Source organism: Kryptolebias marmoratus, linkage group LG10 (genome assembly GCF_001649575.2).
Source record: "Kryptolebias marmoratus isolate JLee-2015 linkage group LG10, ASM164957v2, whole genome shotgun sequence".
In the NCBI taxonomy this organism is placed as follows: Eukaryota; Metazoa; Chordata; class Actinopteri; order Cyprinodontiformes; family Rivulidae; genus Kryptolebias; species Kryptolebias marmoratus.
The window spans coordinates 15,717,894-15,744,434 of NC_051439.1; the positions used below are offsets into that span (position 1 = coordinate 15,717,894).

The 26,541-nt window shown below is 41.6% G+C and overlaps 1 protein-coding gene and 2 long non-coding RNA genes across 4 annotated transcripts in view; 1 reads left to right on the forward strand and 2 right to left on the reverse strand.

The window, feature by feature from the left end:
* LOC108236275 (AT-rich interactive domain-containing protein 1B) overlaps positions 1-15,673 on the reverse strand; it is a 156,158-nt gene extending 140,485 nt beyond the window's left edge. Inside the window, exon 1 of one of the 2 annotated variants that reach the window (XM_017416831.3) lies at positions 13,723-15,213. In XM_017416831.3, coding sequence (XP_017272320.1) covers positions 13,723-14,925 — 1,203 coding nt within the window. In that variant the 5' untranslated portion in view covers positions 14,926-15,213. Of the gene's footprint in view, positions 1-13,722; positions 15,214-15,565 lie in introns of those variants that run through there. The other variant, XM_017416840.3, reaches the window with a different exon arrangement.
* On the forward strand, positions 14,900-15,770 carry LOC119617408. The gene is made up of 4 exons (XR_005233651.1): positions 14,900-15,025; positions 15,191-15,313; positions 15,455-15,510; positions 15,669-15,770. It is a non-coding gene; the product is annotated as an uncharacterized LOC119617408 (long non-coding RNA).
* Positions 15,771-16,495: 725 nt separating this feature from the next.
* LOC119617407 overlaps positions 16,496-26,541 on the reverse strand; it is a 28,500-nt gene continuing 18,454 nt past the window's right edge. Inside the window, exons 3-4 of the long non-coding RNA XR_005233650.1 lie at positions 17,792-17,951; positions 16,496-16,606 (exon numbers count right to left, since the gene is read on the reverse strand). This is a non-coding gene — a long non-coding RNA (uncharacterized LOC119617407). The remainder of the gene's footprint in view (positions 16,607-17,791; positions 17,952-26,541) is intronic.

Genomic DNA, 26,541 nt, shown 5'->3' on the forward strand with positions numbered 1-26,541 from the left:
CTGCTCAAGCGCCATAAAGTGACATGGAGAGGGGCCTCTTGAATCACAGCAGCAGCAATGTTCAGTACGAATGGAATCACAGCAGGTCGGAGGTTTGAATATAGTAAAATTGGAAAATGTATTTTCACAATTAGGATTTTTAGTGTGTGACTAAAGGTATTGTTCTTCCCTGCCTAACCCTTCCACATATCTCCGCTAACCTTCAACACAAACCCCAGCACTCTCCTGCTTTGTTTTTCACACAGTTCCATAGAGAGGTCAAGGCAGCAGCAGATGTGGCTTTAATTTTCTCCTGTAATGAATGTGTCTCCATTCCCTCCATACCCACTGTGAAAGCTTCTCCAGAAATGATCTTCTGGACTGCTGTTATGGGCCCTGGAAATAACCCCCCTCCCCGCAGTCCCTCCAGGTCACCCTCTGGGAGGCCGCAGGCTCTATAAGCCCAGGCCAGGCCTCCCATCTCCTGGGCCGTGACTGGGAATCAATCACTGAAGTTGGATGGAATCATGAGGTGGGGGTGCTGGGTCGATCAATGGGAGGCTCTGGGCCTGTGGGAGCCTTGATGCATGGCCTGGCTGCACATACGCACCTCTGACTCACAGTGAACTCCGCCATTTACTTCCCATTATTGCTTGAGCCTCAGGGCAGCCATGTTTATTGTGGACTCTTTTTGCCAGACCATATGAATAACATATGACTGGGAAATTGAGTGATACTTGCAGTTAAAGACACCATTATATTTCTACAAGACCATATTAAAAATTATAATGAACATCTCCTGGACTGAACTGATTTGTTTCCATGAACTTTGTGTTTTCCAGCTTGTGTACTTGTTGTGTACAAGTACACAACAAATAAAAGAAAACTATGTTTGTGTGTGGGAATACAAGAATTCACACACACAGAATTTGCTATTTTGACAAACTGTAAATGCACAGCGTGTCTGAAAGTCTGCCAGTAACAGTAAAACATGTATTTTGTGTGTGTGAGATCAGCGTGTACCATCTGTGTCCAGATGTTGCGTGGAGAGCAGGCGGTGTGTGGATAGTCAGACAGTTGGCAGGCCTTCTGACAGGCCTGTGTTCCTTATTGATAAAGGGATCACAGAGACAGAAGAGTCAGCCGTGCTTAGCTGGACCACAATATTGTCCTCTCTGCTGTTATTCATCTCTGCCAGCCAGGAGAAAATGGGATGTTCTGAGCCAAGTTTGGGGCTGTCAGATCTGGATCAAATAGGAATTGAACAGGTTTCAAACATTTGGAAAACAGCATAGAGAATGTTTGATTCCTCATACAGATGTAGCCAGACTTGCATTGAAGCTAAGGTATTTTATTATAATTTAAGCTCTATGTATTTTTGCGACAAGGGGTAAGAAAGCCTAATCTAAAGTAGAAAGTTAAGTGCATCAGGGTGAATAACAAGGACCAACATGTTGGCAAAGTGGTTAGACTGGTTCCTAAGTGTTATAAAACTGCCTAAAGGTATCCAACTTGCTGCAGTGTTTTTGAGACCTAATCCATTATTTTCTCTGCGTTTTAGGCTATAATGCAAAGAAATATATTTATATTTGAAGTCATTTTAGGACAAAATTTGTAATAAAAATTCTCTTCAATTATGAGAAAAGGCTTGAAAGTTACTGCATGTAACCAAGGTCCCTCTTTTTTTTTTGATCTTACAAAAGGCATCTGTTGACTTTTTAGTTTCCAGTAAGGCCCTGCAAAGTGTCCCCTGACCCCACACCTTCTGCCATCTTTTTTTCATGGGCTCCTGTCAGAGTTATGGAGCCGGGAGGACTTTTATAGAGGATGGACCTTTTTCCAGGAGCTTTGATCAAAAGAGTTCTATGACCTATAGTTTTGCAGGGGTCATAAGTGAGGAAGAAGTGGCTGTACGTGAAATCCCACTGAGCAGGTTGCTTTAAGTAAAGTCTCTTGTGTAAGATGCTATGTTCCTAAACGTGTGAGAAAAAAATTAAATGGAGGCAAAAAAAGTGGACACAAGTACAAAAGAACTGAATTGGAGTCCAACCCCCAAATATCAGGAAATAAAGCCTCAGCCATATCCATCATCTGTCTTTTATCAAACCCCTCTGTCCCGTTTACAAATTATTCACGCCACCAGCTAAATGTATTCATAAAATTCTGTTTACTTTATTACTGCACTTTTATTCGGCTCTTTTCCCCACATTTGTTTACAAGAAGAAAAGCCCACTCTGACAGAATTATCCCTCTCCACAACAAAAATAAATCACAGCACTTGCACACACATCATTCACATATAAAGAGCACAGCTAAATTATAGATGGCCCCTTTCTCCCCAAATATGCATTTCATTAGCATTTCCTTCGCCTGTTGTCTTTTTTTTCCCCCTTCTTCTGAACGCCTCCGCATGCAACTCATTGAAGCGTATGTGTGTGTGTTTGAGAGAGAGGGAGTGTGTGTGAGACTGGAGAATGGGAACAGACTTGCAGCAAAGCAGGACGCGTCCTCGTTCCCAAGCCTAATTTAGGATTCAATTACAATACTCTTTAGAAAGTGGCGACTTTGCAATTAATTATTTTAAGATTAGCCTGACAGTAATGGACTGGCTACAGACACCAGCTCAAGTAACATTGTAAACATATACATATACTGTATATGCTCAGTGTATAGCTAATATACTGATTACAATCATTGATCACCTTTATCTCCTTCAAAATAAAGGAGATAAATTCTCTTCTTTGTCTTTTCTTTACCCTGTGCTGTCTCTTTGTTCCTCTGCACTTAGCTTCTTTTCACTTTGTCTTTTATTTTCCCCTTCGTTACTTTGTGTTGTTCTCTGATCTTCTCGCCGCTTGTCATGCAACTGATATTGCTTCAGTGCAGCGGGCTGCTTTTTTATGAGCCACAAGGGCCTTCTCCCACATCCTCCTGCGTCCCCAGAAAACCTTGACGGATGAGCCCCGCAACAATGCGCGCATGCACTTAAACACTTGTGCGCTCATATGCACGCACAGCCGTCTGTCACCGCCGCTGCCAGGCGTAAGCAAAAAAATAAAAAATACCACATCGCCTTTCTCCACCCGCTTTGATTGGAGTCAAGCGAAGCATTTTTACTCCCACTTTGTCTCCACCGCTGCTGCTGCTTTAACTCCCACTAGCACCCCCAACCCACCCTGTTTCTTTTTCCTTGTTTCAGACATGAATGTCATCATCCGTCCCCTTCCTCCCTCTGCCTCAGCTCCCACCATCACCCTCAGCCCCGGGCAAAACTCAGCCGAAGCCCCCTGATTCTGTTTATTTAAATATTTGATATGCAAGCAGCCATAAAACAAATGTCAGAAGAGGGAAAGGGAATGAATATGTGGGATGTGGGGAACAAGGCCATTACTGCTGGTAATTTCTATTATATGAATCCCCTTCCCCCAAAACCACTATAATGACAAACCTGAGCCTCAAGATGCTGAAGCAACAGGAGAACATAGATGGGAGCAGTGGCTTGAATAGTCTGAATATGTGTGTCCAAAAGGTAGAGATGCAACAGCTACACACACACAAACACGGTAACACACTTGTTCAGCTAGTGATATGGAAAATAGGCCCTCCCATGCACAATTGACTTCTAATACATTGTATACTTCTCAAACCATCCATTTACCAGGCATTGCAATTTCAGAGGCTTTGAAAGCAGCACTTTGCCAGCACTCTGCCAAATCCTTTAAAAAATCTTTAGCCTTTACAAATGCTCGATCGCTCTCAGAAACCGCCAATTCTAACACGTCTGTTAAAGTACGAACACAAGCATGTGTTCCCAGGTCTTTTGAAAATTGCTTCACTGACTTGCAGGAACTTCCTTGTTGATTTATAAGTGAGCGATTCAGAGTTATGCGGTATTACAGAGTGGCCTGGTTCAGCAGCCTTTTTGTAAAGCTTAAACTGAAATTGTGTTTATTTAACACTTGGACAGAGTAGGGATGCAAGATTTCACTGAAAGCTGACAATAAAAGTAGTATTGTATTAAACCATATCAAACTGTATCATAATATTTGCATATTTTATTGTACTGCTGTATTTTCAGCACAAGACAAACCCGATACAGACCCTATATTTTTAGCGGTTCCATTAAAACAGTGAGATCAATATATTTAGATGAGAACTCATTTGTAAGTCTCATTGTAGTTTCACCCAAAACACTGCAAACCTGTGACAACTAAGAACTGATTACAAAAACACAAAGTGGGCAGGGTGAGTAAATCAGCTGCTGTCAAAGAGAAGGAGGAAAAAAAAAGACAAAGAGGAAAAGTACAGCCAGAGTCTCTCACAGAACAACCTTGAATTTATCCTTGATGCCAAGATGATGAAATTTAGCATATCAGTATAAACAAAAATCTCCCAGTTATGAACAAAAATTATCATACAATGTTCATTAGCGCTCACGGTATATGGGCTTGGCATTTTGGGTTTTTTCATTCACAGACCTAACAAGCTCCCTGGGTGGAAGGAGGAAAAGTGACATCACATCAGGAGTCAAAAGTCAAAGAGAGGTGTTGACGGCTATTGACCTCATCACCTCTAATTGTTCGAACATGCCGGATCCCCATGAGATTTTCCCATCTGTCAGCATGTCAAAATGTCTACAAGGATACACACATTGTGTTTCACTTTATAATGAACATGGAACAAACACAAAGTTCACACTAATACCAATAAAACAAAGCTTTTTTTGCATTTATGTATACAAAACACAATGCACGTGTGATCACAATGATTTACTTCCAGGTACACACAAGTGTGCACAAAACACATACATTTCCTAATTTCCATAGGTAAATCTCCTTCACATACATGCTCTCTGCTCCCCTCTGCCCCCTCCAGATTCCAGGTCAGGATGCCCTCCAGAGTGCTTCACCCTCTCTGCTGTTAATTACCACTAATTGGCCCTGCTTATTCTTTCCCCTCTGCTATAATGGAACTATTCATCTTTACTACTTAATGAGTAGGCACTGCAGTCACCAGTCAAGGTCACCCACAACTTCCACTCAATAGACAGAAAGACAGACTTGGAAACAGTTAAAGGGAAAAAAAAAAAAAAAAAACGAGACAACAGCAGGAGAAGGTGGAGGAATTGTTTCCTGCTTTAAAATACAGAGGAGAAAAGCAGGAATTTGCACAAGTTTCCACACATGACTACATGACTTGGCTTTTTTTTTTTTTTTTTTTAAATACGGCCTATGTATTAAAAGAAGAAGTTGAGGAAAGACTGGGAGCTGCGGGAGTCTGTAGTGCCCGACAAAAACCACAACACACGCAGGGAATTTCCAAAGACAGACTAATTAAATTGCAAGTTATGTGAGTGAAAACAATGGCTTCCTCAAAATAATGCTGACCAGTGAAGTCAAACTGAGCTGTAAAAGTATTTTAAAAAAAAGTTTTTTCTTTCTTTTTAAGTGCAGTGTGAGGCTTCTATCTGGCTTGCTCACATGTAATTATCCAAACAATCACCCCGACTGCCGGCACAGATTCCAGCCTCAGCGGGTGAGAGGACAACACATCAGCTGTCTGAAGCACCATAAAACATCTAATTAACACTGAATGCTTTAAATATTAGACCAGTGGCTCCTTCGTTTTCATCTCTGCAGCGACTCCAAAAAAACAAACTTACTGCCATCTATATATAAATAAACAAAAAAATTATAGATACTTAGCATTCCTTGAAGTAATGTATATTATGCAAGATGTGTTAATGATTAATGTATGTGTTCAGATACTACCACATGAACTTTACATTATTTTCAACTTGGAATAAGCTGTAGTCACAGCCATTTTTATGTTTTTTAATATTGCTTAGCTGTGGCGGCCATCTTGAAAAGTAGTGACTTCAAAAGGTAATCTGCTGTAGATATTTATCCAACTATTAATTTCTGAGCGTTTCATCCAAATTCGTCCACTGGTTCATGAGATATTTCGCTAACAGTACAAACAAAACAAACACACACAGACGCAAGCAAAAGCACTGTTGCTCCACCTACGTCTTTGGCATCGGGCAGTGATAGAGAAACCTGATAGTAGTTTTAAAACTGTTGAATTTAAATAGTCTATTTTGCTAATATGAAAAAAGTTTTTGCTGTAAACCAAAACTGTTGACATGTGCACCCAGGGGTCAGAAGGTCAGATAAGAGAGCACCATCTTACATTTGTCTAAGAATTATAAGATGCAAGCTGATGTCTAACAGAATGTTTGTGGCTTTTTTTTTTTTTTTTAAATAGAAGCATCATTCTGTTGTGACCCCCCCACCACGGTTTAGTCTCGTGCAGCGCAGTGGCAGCATGAGCAGTCATGTGCTCCTGCAGCGCTGTGGCCATCAGCCCGGCACAGCCATGTTTGTAAATAGGACGGCCTTCTATGGATTATGTTAATGTGGTATTCCACACTCCCCTCTGGCATGTGTCTGACATTACAGTAACCTTTGCATGTTTAGCCAACAGTAACAATGGATGTTCATTGAGCAGGGGCGGGGGCACGTGCAAATGCAAACGTGCACGCACACAGAGGCACAATGAAACACGCGGGCACGGCGAGATTAACTGCGCACAGCAAACAGCTGCTCCTGTGGCCCGTATTGACATTCTTTGGAGGAATTAACATCTTAAAAAATAAGACATTTAAACCTGAAAATAAAGTTCACTTGTGTGGTTAATGTCTAACCCAGCTCGCTCAGGCTCTGTCAAAGTTTGGAAAAGATTTTATCGCAGATGTACGAGAAAAACACCAAGTTTGACTACGCTGTTTAACATGCACTGCAGCAAACTGCACTCTAACATGACCTCTAATCCCACAGACAGGATCTCCTGCAGAAAAAAACAACCCTAAAATATGCATGTTTGTCCACTGTGCATGTTTTTTTGTAGAGAAAAGGATGTGGCGGGAAGTTGTATCCAAAACTGTGGAGTAAAAATTGATCCTAATGTTGACTCATTCCTCCGGAAGTGACCACAAGTGTCCTGTTAAGACCAGTGTCTATAAATTTACGGTATATTCCACCACACACACAAAGCTATTAAGGATTCTGCTTCCTAAATATAAACCATGGTTGATATTTACAGCCCCGATGAGTCTGCAAATGGCTTTAGATGTTTCTCTAAAACTGTACAAAAATCCAGGCAGATTTCTCCTCGGAAGGCTGAGAGAGGTGAATCAGGATAATTGGTGGAGGGGGAATCCAGCAGCTTTCTGGGGACCAAAAGATCCCTCAAATTTAAATGTCTTATGCTAATGTTAACCACGAATGTGTGTGCGAAAGCTAAATTTGTGCTAAAGGGGGAAAAAAAATGCATTTGTAGCTCATTTAAAATGATTTTTTGTAACGTTTCCTGACCTGTCTTCTTTTCTATTTTTGGTCTCTTTTGCGCTTCACTAACAACAGCAGCAACACGCTGGTTTTTTTTTTTTTTTCGAGCTTAGCGTTACGGTGCTACCATGCCAGCGCTGATTAGGATCAACTCAAACCAAACAGCATGATGTGTGACTGGAGTGCACAGCCTACAGTCAGGCAGAAACACTGAGAACTGCAGAGTCCTTGATGTGTAAAGTGATAGATGATGGTGATGATTTTTTTCCACAAGCTGGAAAGTGATGGCATAAAATTTATTTACATAGAGTCATATACATACACAAAATTATAGGACTCTGTATTTTATTAGACACTAAAACCAATAATCAATGTTTTCTGAATAATACCTATATAAACACAGAGCAGGATTTACTGAATAAGGTAAATAAGATTTTAACTTTGCTTTAATTTTTATTTTCTTACATGTAAAGTATTATATTTGTTAAACTTAATTCAAGGCTCCAATTCATTTGAGTTAAAGATTACCTTCTAAAAGACGAGCTGAATTAATTGAAAATTAACAAATAAAGAAGACTTCAAATGTATGGACAATTACTTTCTTTTTTTGTTGTTGAACTGATTTGATTTGTTAAACTATTGATTTTATTACACAAAGAAAAGGAAGGAGGAGATGGATCTTAAAATAGGTTCACTAACTGATCATTACCGGCTCTTCAGGGGACAATGAAGGTTGTGTTTACTATTATTTCTCTTAGTCTAAAAGGAGAAATTATAAGTAGGGACAAGAAGGTGTTTTAAGATGTAGCTCACGGAGCTATTCAGTGTTATATCTGAATGTTTGGTAAAATATCCCTGCTGTCTACATATTTCTAAACTCACTGCTGGTCTCCTGGGTGACCGTGCATGCTTCTGATGGCCAATAAAAGTGCATTTACAGGCACAAAAAATAAGAAGAAAGAAAAAAAGAGACTACTTCAAAAGTGAGTTCAATCGGGGAACCATCTGCTTTAAGGAATATGAAGTTATGAAGGGAAAAAAAGGAAGGACAGAAGAAAAGGGGAATGAACAGGGGAGGTGTGTGTGTGTGTGTGTGGTGACTTCCCTTTATAAACTCCACATGGCTAATTAGCATTTGTGAAGGTCAGACTGGGAACAGTGGTGGAATTGGGGGAAGTACATGGCATCACAACTTGGCCCCATGCCCAACACACACACACAGAGACAGACACACACACTTGCGCACACACTCACACTGTGAGACCAACAACTCATAAGTACTTTTTCCTCCTCATGTTGTTCACAAGGCTGAAGTGGGGCAAGTTCCAGAGGGAGAGGATTTAAACTGTGCTGACATTTGCCAGAGGTCACTTACTGATTCTCTGTCTCTCCATTTCTGTCTCTGTAAAGTCAGCCAGAGCCATTCCTCAGAAGTCAGCAGCCCTCCATGTGACTCACTTCAAATACCGCCTGCATGTTCACATCTCTGGCCCTTCATACTGTCTCTGTGCCTCCAGAGAAGACGGCCACTAAGTCTTCGTGCAAGTGTGTGTTAAAGGAAATTAGGATCTATAAAGAAAGATAACCTTTTCCTCCATATATAAATGTTTAAGGACATGCTTAACTTGCTTGATTGCATTACTAAAGTTTTCTTTTGCTTTTAATGGAATTATACCTATAAAGCTCAGAAAGTGGCAGCAATTATCTACTATACAGCTGTGACTCTTAAACTTGATAACACACACAAATTAAAGGCCTAGCATTCCTTGAAGGAGTTTTAAACTTAAATCTTCTTATTTTGAGTAAAGACAGTTGTAGTCGTTTTGGTCAAACCTGGAATATAAAATGTGTTGAGGATGACTCTCAGCTACTACTATGATTTAAGCTCAATATCTGTAAAATCAACTGAGTTATAGCCATTTTTGTGTTGGGTGATTTTAACTGGCTGTGGCAGCCATGTTGAACTGGACTGACTCCAAAGGTTAATTAGCTAAAGATGTGTATTCAATGACTATTTAACAAAATAGTTAAGTTCAGAATTTTAAACAATCATTTAAATCTTTTAGACCTCAGAATATGTGTTTGGAATCAGTTTCACACCAAGTTTTAGGCCAATATTTGTCAAACTGAGTGAGTTAAAGCCATTTTTGTGTTTTTTTAGGTCAGCTGGCTGTGGCAGCCTTCTTGAATTCGGCTGACTTAAAGTTCCTCAGTTGTAAGCGCACATCTAATGATTAGTTTCTCAGAGTTATATTAAATTCTATCCAGTAGTTTAAAAGATTTTTTCCCTTTGGGTGGTGGGTGTTGCATTAGGAAAACATGAAGCTGTGACAGTATTGTTGAATAATATGACGATATGAGTTGCCATAAGCTCACTCGTCTCTTGTTTTCTGTCATCAGATGCTCAGTACTTTCCATGTGTTGTACTATGCTGTGCTGATAATGTGTCCTCTGAAATCGAGATGACAATAAATACTATATTTTGCACAAACCTAGTTCTGACCAAGATTAAGAAATAAACTTAAATGACAATCAAATCCAAAAGATCTGGAACTACTGAATAAAAGTCCAATTTTCCCATTTAAACATTTGAACTTCTCTTTGCCACCCAAACTGCTTGGGCTATTATTTTTCCACCTCCCCATCCCTTTTGACACAGATAGTTCAGATAGGCCAGAGCTGAAAAACAGCTGACACAAAATCAACACCCGCTAGAAGTAATTAAATTCTCCCTTCAGGGCGTTTGCACACCAACATTTGACTCCAGGGGAAGATATGAGTGCACAGTGTAGCCAGATATATTTATATAGAAATGCAATTATTTTATCATCCAGCTAATAAAACACAAGCATACATTCAGTGATGCATCTGGACAGTTATTTTTTAAAACATCTGAATTAATTGCTGTTTTGTGGAATGCACAGGCAGACCGTGGATAACCCCAGCCTGCCAATTACCTACACAGACTCCCCGTTTCATTCAAAGAAGATGAAAAACGCAGCACAGACCCTTATCGAACGCAACAGAGCAAATTAAAATTTCACTCTAGTGGTGCTAATCAGCACGGCGCTGGCTCGCCAAGACAGAGGTGTAAACAAAACGTAAACAAATGCTTGATGGGAGGGGGGGGGGCAAAGAGCAGGAGATAGGGCGGCATTGTGAGAAGGGTGGGGCTATCTATGGACCGCCTGCTGCTGACGAAGGAGCTTCGGTTTGTTCCAGACAATCAGATGGAGCACAAAACCGAAAAAATCTGAAAGAAGGCACCTCCAAAGTTAAAGTGAAACACCCAGACGTACACCTTAAGGCCCATTTCCTGGCCAGACCCCATGGACTGTCCATCTGATGCAGAACATGATGCATAAATTAAATTCCAGCAGCCACAGTCAGGCCCATCACTATGCACGAGGCTCCCTGAGATAGCTGCATAATACAAAGTGACATTGATGCATTGCTCCCATTATAAAGTCTTTGTTCATATCACACTAATAATTCATAAGAGAGAAATGTAAACAGTATGCGCTGGAGAGCACTGCAAGCAGAGATCATTTCAAGGTAAGCACATTACCAAGGATTTGGACTGGGTCGAGTCTTTGATATGCAGCTCCACCGAGCTTTGATTTCAACTCCGTTTAAAAAAAAAAAAAAAAATCAACAGCAAAACACTGAGCAAAAATAAATCAGTAGACGTTTATTTTTATTTTATTAGGTCAAATTTTAAAAGAGTTGCTGTTGTAATTATCTGAGCAACAACATTATTTCTCTCTCATGAAGCCCTCATTATTATCTACTAATTACTTTCACTGTTTTGTGTGCGTTTGCTCTGATTAGTGTATAACAGACGGATGCTCGGAAAATGAGAGATGAAATGTTTCATTTACGATGTAAACTGAAATAAGTCATTAAGAGTGCACACATGCTGCTATTACTGCTATAGGTGCACGGGAAGGAAAAACTGAGGACGACAGCGACTGATAGGCAGGTAAATATTAGTTCCTAAACACTGAACGTCGCTCAGTTTTCCAAACAGAACACCATTATTTGAAATGCCGTCATTTTTTATAGCACCAAAACATGATTTTAAATATGTCAACCCATCCATGAGGACTGCACATGCAGAAAGAAAAGATGCAGAGTGGGTCTGTTTTCATTCTCACTAGTGGCCAGAGAAGTGAGTGTCGGGGAGGGGGGCTTCAGTGTAAATGAGGTACGCTTGATTCGCTCACAGCTTGCTCCTGAAGAGAAGCACTAGGGAGGGAAATTGAATTTGAAAGAGGGGAAACTGTGCCAACAGGTGACAGAGGCGCGCTTCGACCAAACGCACTCTGAAGTGAAAGCGCAGTCATATCACTGGGCCAATTTGGAAGCAGTATTATTCACTACACCGCTCGGGCTTTTTTCACACAGCCTGTCACAGGCACAGGAGAGCAGCGCTGTCGCTCCAAATATGAATTAAACATAGGGTGTTCGTAGCACGGATATACTGCTGCTGAAATGTTGGTACAGAGTCAAGAAAAAAAAAAAACCTGCACTTTTCCCTGTAAAGGAAAAGTGCGAGAAGAAACAGAAGTGAAGTGCTTTTGTATTCAGAGTTGGTTGGTTTGAATTATCTGCCCTAAAAACTGACTATGAGAAGTCGGTAACACAGCTTAGAAAACTATGCTTTTGCTCTTAAGCTGTTTAAATTTAAAAATGTGGAACTAAATTGTTATGTAGGTTGGTTTGAAACAGGTTTTTCTTTAAACCGAGACCCTGTGTCTTAGTGAGATTACCAAAAGCAAAATGACCCATTGGCTAATATTCATATGTAGTTAGATTACTCCATTTCTCGTGACTATCTTAGCATAATTTCATACAATCAGTCCAACAGCAAACCCTCCCACGCTAAAACGTTCACCTCATTTCCTCAGCATCCAGCACAAATTGCCTTTGATTGAAACAATGCAGGCTAATGAACTGCTTTTGTTTTGCAAAAGCCAGATACTAGTATAAGATACGCTCAACCTCCGTACCCCCCAGTCGTCCAGATGTGCCATCCAGCGGTGCGCATAATTCGGTGCAACAAAAACAACTGCAGAATAATGGCTCTTGTGAAGAAATCACTGTGATGTTTTGCTTCAGAGTTCAGAAGTGGCAGCTCCCCCCCCCCTCCCCTGGCTGTCAGTCTGGATGCTGTTGACAACAGAAGTGTTGCAGCACAGAGTTTAGGGGCTATTTAAGGAATCTTCCGACCAGAACCCCCATCCAAACAGAAAAAGGAATACCTAAATAATGTGTTGCATTTGCATCCTTCTCATAATTAAAGTGGCCTCGAGAAAGGAAGGCATTTAATCTGAGCTGCAGCAACAATCAGGGATTATTGTGTAAAACTATCTCTCAATAAAAAAAGTGACTTTTTTTGCTTTTATTCTTAGAAAAACCTCACTATATTGCATTAACGTCAAACAAAACAAAGAAAAACAAAACAAATAATAAAAAGAAGCAAACTCTTATTTATCTTCGCATTTCACTGAGTTTTTTTTTAAATTTCTTTTGAGACCCTAACAGTGCTGTAGAGCGAGCACAAATGAGAATAATTATCAGGAACGTTATAACCTTCATAAAACGTCAATTACTGAGTTGGATGGCCTCCAAGTCTGAGTATTCCCATACGTCGTGAATGCAGCATCACTAAAGCGGCGCGTCCAACAAGAATTCTCCTTCTTTTTTTTCTCCCCCCTGAATGCAGTCTGCCCAGCAGGGCCAAAAGGAGCCAATCAGATGGCAGACTGGGTGTCAACTGTGAGCCAGGAGTGCGCAGAGTTTTTAGCCAGTTTACCTCCACGATTCAAATCCTGAGCGGAGCTGCGTGATGAGGAGGAACGGGGCGCAGAGGCGCTCCGGCTCAGAGCGCGCGGAGTCCATCACACACACACACACATCCCAAAACATGTAAAGCTGGTCACTTACTACTGTCTGTTAGTGTTTATTCTAAGTATTTATATATTTTGGATATGAATATTTGACTTCATTTCGCAGACGCCTCGGCTACAGCCCGTCCTGAGCCCGGGGCGTTCTGCAGCGTGTCTGACAGCACGTCGGCAGAGAGGTGAATTTAGCTCACACCTTTTATTATTACAAGATATTTAAAAACACTACCTCACAATAATACACAACTTCAATATGAACGGATAAATTATAGTGATATAATTACTATTTTTTTTTCTTGTGAATAAATTAATGCTTTCCTTTTCTACATTGCATTTCTGATAAAAAGTCAAAGTTTTGCACCTGTTATCTAAATATAAATTTTACAAACAATTAGACAAGATCTAAGGATGCACGTGCAGCATCTGACAGATTTCCCTGAACCGCTGAAGTTCACTGAGGCGCGTGTGAAGTTTCCAGAACTCACCTGCGCCCTGCTGAGGCCTTGCCCTCCGTTTCCTGGGTTCATTGAAAGCGGGTGGTTCCGCTGCTGCCCTCCCCAGTGTGCCGAGGTGGCTCCGTACTGGGGCCCCACGTCTTTCCCCAGGCTCATGCTGGCTTGCTGCTGAGGTGTGGGGCCAGCGTAGTCTTGATAGCCCCCTCCGTAACCTCGCATCATGGGGCTGGGAGATGTCAGCAGCTGGTTGAGGGTCGGAGTGGCCCCTGAGGGATGCTGCTGCTGCGAAGTCTGTCCCGGGTACCTCTGAAAGCCACCCGAGGCAGCTCCCAGGGGAGACTTGCCGTGGGGAGCTGAAGAGTTGCTGCCCATCATCATATTACCTGGCTGCCTGCATCCAGAGGGGCCCATCATCCCGTAGGCCCCGCCGCCGTAGCCCGCACGGTATGCTGGGTACTGGCCATACTGGCTGTTGTGGTACCCTGCTTCATGGGAGTTCTCCATGCTGTTGTGTGCCGAGGAGTGGGTTACCCCCATCCCGCTGCTTTGTTGCTGCTGCCCGCCATGTTGATCATAACACGGCCTTGGAGGGTAATAATTGTTATTAAACTCGGAGTTGTTCGGCGGCCCCAGGTTCGAGTGTTCAAACCTGGAGCTCATCATCCTCTCCGCGGGTTTACAGGTGAGCTCCCCCTCACCTTTCCCCGGCGCGTCCTCCTGTCCCCCCAACAGGTTCTCTTTCCCACCGTGGTGTTGGTGATCCATACTTCGTTCCCCGCGGGGAGGCTGGCCGTTGTTGCTGGCGCTGTTACTTTCAATCTGTCGCTGCTGATGTGGCGCAAACTGGCCGAACTGCGGCGGCTGCTGCGCCGGCTGAGACTGGGGGGGCTCTACGCTCCCCACACACTTCAGCTTATGGTTCGGGATCAGACCCGTCTCCATCGGCGAAGTGTTCGGATTCGACGCGGACGTGAGGTTATTCCCGACCTTGTCGTGGCCATCCGGACCCATGTGAGCGGTGGAAGTTGAATGGACCATGCTGAGCTCGTTTCGGCGGTGATGGTCTACATTATTCAGAGTTCCATCGCCGGCGCCCAGCATCGGTCCACTCCGCTGCGCGGTCCCTCCTCTTTCGGATTTCCCCGAATTGAGCTCCGGACCCAAACCGCCGGATAATTTCTTGTTTTTGTTATTATTAGTTCTGGTCGGAACCGATGCCACTTGCGCAGCCATAGTCACTCCAGCATCTTAGCGCGCAGTGACAGCAAGCCCCGACCAGCCCCTGCGCGCAGAAAATACTACAAGAGGGGAAGAAAAAAACACAAGCTGAGAGGTGAGAAATATATTCAACGGGAAAGCAATCTTTTCCCCAGCGTTGGTGTTGCTGTGGTGGTGAAATGGTGCGTCAGTGAGGCTTCATGTTGAAAGTTTCTCTGCCAGGTTTAAACGAAACTTTTTTTCTTTCCCCCCTCCGCCTCTTCTCCATCCCGGTTCTCAGTGATATGTAGCAGCGTCTCCCGGAGCCTTGTGGCCCAGCATGGCATGAGAGAGAGCGGGCTCTACCAGCTTATCCACCTCCAGGGCTCCGGCACCCCTCACATGGAAAATCCGGACTGGAGTAGTGAGCCATTACGCACTGACGCACGGTTAAATCAATGTTATATCGCTTTGCGGGTTACATTTACAACAAATAATAATATATCCAGATAAGATAACATAATTCGATATGATCTCTGTGTTCTGTTGTCATTCTAAACTTCAGAATCCTCATAACAGCGTCTCACATGATTGAGAAATTACTCCTCTTCTTTATAAAAGGTACATTTTATTTTTAAAACAATCGCGAAAGATCGAACCTCGCCAAATTACGCACCAGATTTGCTTTATTGGTCCACGTTTTTGAGCCAAATACAGACAGATGGTGAGTTTTAGAGAGTTACTGCTCCATTATCCAGATCTGCTTTTCCCTCTCCCAGCTCCTTGGTCCCTCGGCTCCAGCCAGCTTCTCTGCAGCTCTGACAGCAGTCGGACAAGCAACCACAAACGGTGTGCAATCACGTTGCCAACAGAAAGAGAATGTAATCACACTTTATAGGAGGTAGAATATCACAGTTTTCATCCACTACAAGCTCCAATCACTTCTGTCCTGCCATAAAAATGTTCCCGTGTAATAAAAAAGTGAAGGTATGTTGCCATGAGAGAAAAAAAATAAATAAATAACTTTAGAGGACAATTTATTGAGACTGCAGGAAAAAAATGCAGCTCGAACTTCACTATATGCCAGAATTCATAGAGACAATAAAAAATAATATTTAAAATAATCCACATTAGGGTCCTATTTGCATAGATGGCTTTGCTCTTTCATTTCCTTCTTAAGATTTTACTTTTTCAAACACGATCTGGCCTGAAAGTATCATAAAAAGAACAAAAATAACCCCGGGCAGCGGTGTAGGACCACACAAAACCAAAGTCTACAAGATATTCTGTCCCATCGATGGTATTCAAACATGAATGTAAAATAGTGCTTAGTAAAGAAGCCAGGGTGTCTGCTGGGGCTTGAATGAGCAGAGGGTCTCTGCTTTGATGAGATCAGATGCATTTGATCAACAGAGGGAGCTGCAGATGAAAGAGGGATGGAGGGGAGGATGAAGGCGGTGGGAAAGAGAGGGTTTTGGGGGGGATGAGAGTTATGGCCATGATAATGATGATGGGAACAAACGTGAGGAAGATCGTTATGCCAGTGTTGGAGGTAAAGATTATTGACATGATAATTGAAAAAGGTAGGAGTATTTTCAGTCTTTCTCTCTTCATGTCTCACATGTTAAAAACAAGGTGGCACAATTCCCCTTGCCTTGCTTCACAGTATTGGGATAATTCACATGAAGCCATGTCCATGACAATGGGAAGACCCCTGCTGGAGATACAGTGTTAGTACAAGCTGAAGGTTAAAAGTATAAGAGAAGATCTAAAACACATACACTTTATATATCAACAGGACAGTGTATAAGATTTTTTTTACATCACATAAATAAAATATCACAAATTCACATTACTATGTGGCAGTAAGAGGGTTAATACACAGTTTTTTTTCCAAATGAAGCTCAATGACTGGAGATAAATAAAAGAAAGTGACATCCTAAATCTTCCCCAATCCCATGGCTTTAAGAGCCCATATGGCAGAGAATAAAAGCAATGACACCGTTATGGTCCAACTACAAAGACTCTATGGTGTTCACATTCAATATGCTCAGCCTATAGCATCAACACAGCAGATGGTCATTTATCTATAGGGCATAATATAAGACATCATATTAGCATTGTGTCTCCATGCAAAATGAAAGGGAAACCACATGGTGACAGAAAATGAGTGTCATGGGTTTGTATGTAAACAAACAAAATTACTTATCTCTGAATGAATAATTTCGTTGGTTAAGCGCCAGACTAGAGATTACACATTTTCAGAGTAAGAAGCCTTACCCACACCTTTCCTGCTTTTTGAACATTGTACACATGACGAATCTGTCTCTCATCAGCATGCCAGATCAAAGCCTGAGCACTGATCTACTAAAGCAACGCTGAGGCTGACAGTGAGGGGACCTGGGGCATTAGCATATTCTATGATGGCGCCCAGCTTTTCAAGCCGTTGCCTCGGCTGCAGCTCTGGGTGTGCCACGCTGTGGCTTTGCAACTCTAATTTCCCTTTCTCGCTCATTAAAATAATCCCACTGTTCTATTAATTCGCAGACACACTGATCTGTTTGAAAGCACAGGATGCGTGTATGCGTGTGTGTGTGCAGAAAGGGAGGTGGAGGAGGGCAATGGCTCAGCGCATTTGCATTTATGTTTAATTTATAACCTTCAGGGGCCCCCTGATGCAGCAAGATTGAAACAATAACTCCAGACAAACACAGGGAAGAGAGAAGGAGGAGCCTGAGGAGGGAGGATGGAATTAAAAGTATACAGATAGGAGATGGTATGTGCTTTGAATGTGTGTGTGCATGGTTAAGTATGCAGTTGCTGTCTGTGCCCCATGTGCATGGATCTTTGTGAGAATTTGTTTGTGCATTTGCATCAAGGTGCATCTGAGATGCATACATACACACACATGGGCTGACAGAGAGGCTGAGGTCTCCAAGTCGCGGGGGGATAACATGCCACGGTGAGTGTCTGTCAGGAGGAGAGCTGGAGCCTGTTCTGGGGGAGTCTGCAGGGATCTCCCCCTTTGCAGCACAGCAGACAGCAGCAGCAGCAGCACAAGCCTGGCCAAGCACAGAAAGTGGGTCAGCCCAAAGCACACAAACATGCACTGATGCACACATACGACTCAGATATATTCAGCCCTAATGTCAAAGAGTGGGCGCGTTTGTAAGAAAAAGACAGAAAGATGGTGAAAAAAACCAGAATGCATAGATAACTGTCTACATGGAAAGCAGTTCATTTTACATTACTGATCTTCGAGGGGGTGGAAGGGGTCTTTTTAAAAAAAAAAATGAAGACTAGATGGCTAAAGAGTAGAGGGAGGGGTGTTGCTGAGACAAAAACCCATCCAGCCACACCGAATGGAAGTGCATCAAATTGATCCATAGTCTTTTCATTTCAGGCTTGGGTAAATAACAGCATTTGCATTGATCATCCTACAAAACCAGGCAATGATGTTCTTGGGAGAATATAGCATGTGTGTTTAGGTGCGTGTGTGTTACTGCGGCTGCTAGCAAAACACCGCTCTTTTTCCTTTCTGCTCCTCGCGGAGTTGAGGGCCTCACCAGAGCCCTACAAACGGCTATGATGGATAAAATGTTTTCAACAACACTTCAGAGGAGTGGATGCTATTGTGTCCGCTTATATACTGAAACACAGAATCACAGAATTCCCAGGACACTTCTTGTTCTATTTATGAGTTATGAAAAACATGACTCAAAAGAAAATCAGAAAACAGCCATGCTCCACTTTCACTGTCAGCCATCATGTGAAGTGTGAAGAGGAGGATGAGGATGAGAGTAAGAAAGAAACAGGAGAGTTGAGTGATTTTTATTTTCCCATCCACAGATCCCATCCTGGTAGTGACAGGGGAACGGACTCTCAGAAACCCCACAACCCTGCACCCCCCCTCCCACACACACACACACCCCTCAAACCTTCCTCCCCCTCTGATGCCTGTCACTGCTACTCTCTCCCTCCCTTTCCCCCTCCGACTGAAGGAGTGTGTGAAGTGTCCCCCGAGAGGCACCGACTCAAAGACAGTATTTACAAGATCCACACTGAGCCCACTTTTAACTGCCTGTGAAGAACTTCTCCTGCCGCCTTTGATGTGCCAACCTAATGGGGAAGAGCTCGCCGGCAGTCATTGCATACGTTAGCGAGGCAACGTGAGCTAATCCGCTAGCCTTGCAAGGTAGACTTCATGCTGCTCGCAGTAAATGAACACTTCAAATGCTGTATAGCCTTGGTGCATTGCTTTCTTTGGAAAAAAAAAAACATCCCATGCCGAATAAACAGTCAATAATGTGTCAACTTTTACAACAAATTATTGGCATCTGAGGAAAAGACATATTTTGCATATGCTATGATGAATTTAGCATTTTTATGTACAAGTTACAATAGATGGACTCTTGTCTAAAAGTCAAAGCAATGGTAAAAACTCATCCTGCCAGCAGTGAAATGATTATTTTTCTAGTTATCATTGACCTTCATTTGTGATTCCAATGTAGACATGCTTCCTGTTATTCAAAAACAATGAATGCCCCCCTATCCGCTTTCTGTTAATTTGAAGGTCAAAGGTCACATGTCACGCTTGATTGTACGCTCATTATCTTACACAGAAACACTCATGAAATACCCTCACTGGTAAATACTGACATTCATCCAACTCAGTTTTATCTTTAACAAGGGTTGGGAAAAGGAAGGATTTCATAACAAAACAGGCCTTTGGAATGATTTTGAATTAGGCTAATTAGTTTTGTGTTTTGTTTGTTGTTCAGGAAGCATGATCAAAGTGATATTTCACCAATTTGTGTCAGCTCGGGAGTAGAGGAGAAACAGTTTGGAGAGTGCTTCCTATTAATCTCCTCAGGTTTGGCGCACTGTTGCGTTAGAAACGGTAATCAAAACAAGAGAGTTATGAATAATGAAAAGTGTTGATCAGAATAAAACAAAACACTAGATTTGTGCATTATTAGTGACTTTTTATTAACAGGATTGGACTCCGCATAGATTTGTATATTTTCCAGCTGTTATACACGATCAATTCTGTACGCCCAGCTTGAGTGGCAGGGGAAAAATCTAAGAAATTTTGATGGCTTGACCCAGGAGCTCCAAGTCTGGGAGCAACTGGCTGTTTTGATCTTATCTAATATTTATGTATAACTTCCTTGATATTTCCTTCACTCTATGAAGCCATCTGCTTTTACAGTGTTACACAATGATGTCTTAGAGGGGCAGTGATGAAGATCAAACGGGGTCTGGGCTCAGAATACAGAGAGCTCTTTCCCTCTACATAACCTACAAGGAAAAACTGCAGCCATCCATCTAATGCCCTGTGATCGTAATACAGGCTCCAGTATACTGAAGCATGCACTCTGATATTTGTATTTGCATGTCTGTCAAAGAAATACGGACACAGAAAAGGAAAACTCACCATTTAGGCTTAAAAAGAGTAGATGTTTTTTGCATGAACGTGATCTTGCAGTCAGTGATTTTCACAGACACCACTGCCATAGAACCATTCATGGCTGTTTGGATCAGTAATGGTCTCAGATGCTTTTGACTATCTCTCCACAAAAGTCAAGTGTTCTCAACATGTTATTTGCCCAAAGTGGCCCTGTTCCAAAGCTCTATTGTTAGCCTAATGGAGGCAAGATGACACTAAGACTCTAATTATGGACGCCAACGATCAGCCCTGATAATATTGAGAGTAAAGTGGGTAATTTGTGGCTGTTGTGTTGAAGGGATGAGGGTAGGCAAAGAAAAGGGAGGAGGTGGCGCCAAAGAGTAGGGGGAGGGAGGTGGGGAAGTTGTTTTCTTGTGTCATCGCCTCATCGTCCGTCACCCTAATCATTCCCCCAGAGGAGAGAGCCAAGATGTGGACACGGCAGGAGAATATTAATGGACTATGCGACATAATGGTTCCCGCCCATTCAAAAGGAATGTTCTATTACATTATGAGCCATCAACAGGTGATTTCTCACTGCTCACTGGGATTCATTGAAGTATACTCCTATTTCATAAAGTGACTACATATCAAGTGCACATTTGTCTTGTATTATACAGATATTGAACATAGAGCAGACTCACGATTATAGATCAGTGGCTTGTTTATCAACAGGTTTGTGGGATAGCTTTTCTCAAATCTCCTTAAAAAACATATATAAAAATTGGTTTGGTCAAATCTTCTCAATTTTTTTTTTTCGTATATTTTCCCTTCGCATGTTGGATATCAACTTTTAGGCCAAATCTTGAGTAATGGACATACTCAGGTCTAATCATTGTTTCTTGGCTTCTGTTTATGACAGGTTCAGGATTCAGATGCTTCATGGGCATGGGTTCAAAATTTCAGTGTTACAGTGAGCCATTTTGTTTTCACTTTTGCCTTTTGATAGTGTTTCATTGTGTTGAAAAATACAAAGATCCACACCAAATTGTGCCTCTATAGTTGGAAGTTGCTCTTGGAGAATATTTTGATGCGATTTTTTTAAAATCATGTTTGTGTTCTTGGACAGATTTGACAGCAAACCCACTCCCTTGGATGAGGAGAAACCTCAAGTATGGATTGTATGAGGATGCTTTAGTGGTGGGATGACACAGGACTTGTGGTAGCACTCACTTTTCTTCTCCAGACAAATTATTTTTCAAATGTCCCAAAAACAATCAGAACGAGGATTCATCAGAGAACATTTACACAAGTTCTTTTTGCTTCCGACAGAATTTCAATCTGTCCTTGATGTTTTTCCTGCATATAAATGGCTTCTTTTGGCCCTTTTTGTCACAAAAAAATTGTCCAAAAGACTTGGCCTCCCTCCCTTTGCGTACAGATGCTCTTACACCCACCTGCTGCCAGTAGCACACTCCTCTGGAGGAGATGCTTCTGGCACTCGTCACTGTAATGTTTTTATGTCTTCCTCACCGTAATTGAACATATCAGCTTATAGTTTTTGATGATCCAGAAAACTGTCCTTTCAGGTGCAACATTCATAGCTGCAGCAATGATGGCTGTCCACCATTTTTTTTTGAAGGAAACCATTGCTAACACAAGAAAATAAGGATTTCAAAATACATGTGCTCCTCTTTTTCAGTCAGTCAATGGAATAATTAAATTAACAATGATTTCAGCTGAACTCTTTCACAGTTTCTCCCGTGTTTTATGACAGAAATTAAATCGCCAGATAATTATGTGGTAGGGCAGAAACACAAAATAGTTTATTGTTATGAAGTAAACCAAGTTATTTGTAATTAATATGCATGGTTCACTGCATAACAAACTAATGTGAATTGTCATCACAAAAACTAAGGCTGCAAAAGCCCATTTGTGTCATTGTGAAAATGTTTTAGCTGTGACTGAAATTCCCACAACAGTATCTTCTGTTAAAGCCTGGACAACATTTGACCTTTAGCTCAGATTTAGTCAGAGGTAAACAACCCATCAAGATCAATGGAGTGCCAGTAATGGTAAGTCAGATACAAAAGTAACTCAGCAAGCCTGTGCCTATTCTGTCAACACCCTAAATCAAAGCCCCTTTCTCCTGAGTGATCTGTCCAAACAATTAAAATGGAACCTCTTTGTAGCATCACACTTAACATGTCAGACAGAAAAATGAAAGGAGCCTCGTGTGTTGCCTTGACGCCTCCTGTGACAAGCCCCATGGAGAAAACAGCACACCACAGAAATGACGGCGCTGTTCAAATTTTAAATATGTTTTGACACAAAATCAAAAGTTGCTCACCATAATGGGGCAGAGCTTCCCCCCTTTTTTCCTCTGTGATCACTTATTAGACCCCAAGGTGAACCAGGCAGAAATACTGACACCTGAATATTCTCTTTGCACTTTCTTTGACATTTTTTAGCAGATCTGGGAATCGTTTCACATTGTGAGATATCATTTCATAGTAAGATTTGAGCTCTGATCTCCCCACATCTGAGGCTCATGAAAAAGCCACCAATGATCAATGAGGATTCCTGCGTGAGTCGCTGGATTTTTATCTGCCTTACACTTTTGCTTGTGGCTTCCAGAGCTACGTCTGCTGCTGTTCAGATTTGTATGACTGTAATAAAGAAGATCTGACAGCTTGACAGTGAAAGCTGGGATTTTTCTAACAATCAAAACATACAGGAGTAAAATTGCCACAGTTTTTTTCCTCCGTTTGAAAGCTGATTGGCTTAGTGATATTGATCCTGGAAGCAAACTGAGCGGACAATCAGGCAAACAACCTTCTGACTCAAATTAGATGCCATCTGACATCTTTTTGTCATAAGCCAGTGGTGCTACGTGAAGAATAATTCATTTCCCCTTAACATTATTAAGCTTGTGTGGCTTTAAACATAATGAAAAAAGCAAGTCTATTTCATGGGCTTTCACTGTACTCTATGCATAATCCTGAAGATGAAATTGCTAATCTTCCTCCAAACAGGGGAGAATTTTTTTTAAAGCAAGACCCCAATTATGCCCAGCCTCAAATTAGCTTGTTTAATGCAACAAAATGTTTTAATAAAGAATAAAAGGCAAGGCAGCAGAAAACAAAAGGCAACTTGGTAATAAGATTATCTCTGCCAGACGCCCAGTGCACATCATTGTAGTTCACACAAATGGAAGAGCTTATAAGACACATTCAAAACAACCTAATCCGTGAAAGACTCCCGATATGATTACTTTCTATTATGATTGGTGACTGAGTGCGATGGATTTATGTGAAATCCTGAGGAGTCTTTAAAGTGCAGTTGTACATGAAGGCAGAGAGCCAGTTGAAGATTAGTTGAATCCGTCTGTGATAAGCTTCTGCAGTTTGGCCACAACTGAGATAAATCTGAAGACCAGATGATGTAATACACATTTGACAGTTATAGATTATCCCCACAAATCAGAAATTTACATAATGTATCCAAGGCGCTTTCTAAAACACACAAGTGAATGATTTACTTGCTTATAACAATCAGTTGTTGTTTTTTTAAAGTCTTTTGTGGCTACAGATCTCTTTAAATACCACCCGAACTGCTGTTTTGAGTGTTTTAGTACTCTTAGAGATTGTTGTAGGTGTTCTTCTGTTGCATCCCATTTCTCCTGGGGCTATTACAGCCTCCTTCAGCCCTGACCTCCCCCTTTAGTTCCTGACAAGGTCAAACATCTCCCATTAGAGAAAACCAGGCCTTGCCTTTTGCCAGAGAAGTATCCAAGCTGTACGTCGTGAAGGTCAGGGGCTGCATAATGAACTGGAAAATGTCAGTTATATTACTCCTCATTTAAATAGCGGATTTTCCAGCACAAGGAACAAGGGTGATATTTACCCTTTTTTTTTTTCTTCCCTGCGCAAGCCCGGAGCAAAGAGTTCCTCTTAATCCGGCTAAGGGTGTGAAATTGAGTCGTATGTGTAAAAGGATGTGATTTTCTAAGCAGAGTGAGCCTGCTGTTTTTCACCTAAACCACAACCACATCTTCTATAGCAAGGCAAAAGTGTGACAAGAATTAAAAGACCTTGCGGTCCTTGAAATAATATATATCGCCCGCCACCTTTCATGCCAGAGCAAGTGTAGCCTCTCAGTCATCCAGGATGTGGCACAAAGCAACTTGACCTTTAACTCTGTAGTTAAAGACGTTTTGTTTCCCTTCAAGAAGCTTTCTCAATTCAAAACTGGAGAGTGTGTGGTTCTAAGCATTAAGCTACATGAATTGCTCTGTTTATGTGAGCTAAACATGCAGATTAATCCCACTCCCTTCCAATCAGAGAGTCATTAGAGTCTTTGTCTGGCTTACAAGAGAGATGCTTTGGTCACATGCATAAAGGTATGAACTAGAGGGAAAATTATCTGATGGTATCAGGATTATCACTCCGCTGTAAATTTTATGAAACCTCCTCCTCTGTTTAAAGTTGGTTGTGGCCATCTTTATTTGGGTTGACTCCAAAAGTTGATCAGTTGTAGATGTACAGCCAATAATTACTTTTTCAAAGTTTCAATCAATAAAACCTCTTCAGTTGTTCATGAGATGTTTTACTAATGCTACAGACAACTAAAACACACAAACAGAAACATTCTCCGTTCTGCTTTGATTGATAAAACTGAGCTTTCAAGCATACAAACCTCAGCATCAACTATGGCTAGTAGAGAAATTGAAAATATGTTTTAAAAAGTTCTAAATGTATGATTTAGATGCCAAAATTTGTCAGTTGTCAGTACAATTCCTAATTATTAGTCTGATTATTCACATTTCCGATACATTTACATACTGACACGAATGTCATCGGCTACATGCATTAATGTGAGAATAAAACCAGAGAAGCGACAAGGATGAGATGACAAAAGGGCAACCAAAGGAGAATGTTAATAATGATTCCTCTAAAACAATTTCCATTAATTTTCAGCCTTCTCACCAGGGAGTAATACCTACATGCCCGAGGCAGGTTTAAATTGCATAGTCTGCCTGAGAAAAGAGACAAAGACTCCCCAGTGTCCAGCCGCTCTCATCAGTACAGGAAGACTTGAGGAACGCCCAGGAGACAGCACCACAATAATGGAAGCTAAGCTATTAGCACAGCATCAAATCAGAGATGGTTAAAACTGGATGGGAATTGTTTTGAATGATATTGTGAAGCAGCCCAAAAGAGATGTGCGGTATGCTGCTGGATTTCTTAGATTTTCACTTTGTGTTCAGACAGGTGGACAGCACTGCCAGGCTGCAGCTTTACCTGTGCTTCCTGCTGCACGGCTTACAGACAATGTCAAAAAAGGTAGGATGTGAATAATGCGATCATTTCATATTCTGACTCCCTGCCAGAGAATATGTCACTTGGACATCGGGTCACATACCCAGCCAGTCTGTGAAGGTAGAGCTGAGGCCGCAAGCTTTGCTGAGAGGAGAGGGAAAGCAGCCAGCTAATGTCACGCATACCAGCCTCAAGGATGCTCCCGCTCCCCCCTGTAAAGATATTCTGTGGCCAAGCTGGCATCCCACGTCCCTTCGCAGTCTACGTGAGCCCGCTTTGATCGATGACACCGGGCATGTCTCTTGGGTATGGGTAGACCTGGCAGGCTGTCAGCGGGCACAGGTTTTTAAGAAAGGGCAAAGAGGGGGAGATGAGAGGCCAGACACTCTGGGATATTTTTAGGCAAGAGACTACAATGTGTAGTAAACAGTAACAGCTCTTTGGAGAACAAATCAACTCCTTGTGCACACCTTTGCCTCATTTTTTTCCCCCAACTCATGTTTGCACTGACAGAAGCAGTAAACACTTGCCAAGAAGATAAATCTAGTACATGGCACAATTTTATCTTCTTTATCATTTCAAAAGAAACTGTACATCATCTAAATATACTGATAATACAATAGTATTGGAAACCAAGTGTGAAAAACAAGACTTGCTACTAAGTAGTTTGTACAGAATAAACTGATTTTAGTTTTTTCCTAAAGGATCTCGTATCAGATATTTATCAGATATAAAGATTTGTGGGTTTTTTTAAATGGATAGATCGGTTTTCTTGAAGTAGGATTGTATGAAATACAGGTGCTGGTCATAAAATTAGAATATCATGAAAAAGTAGATTGATTTCAGTAATTCCATTTAAAAAGTGAAACTTGTATATTATATTCATACATTACATACAAACTCATATTTCAAATGTTTATTTCGTTTAATTTTGATGATTAC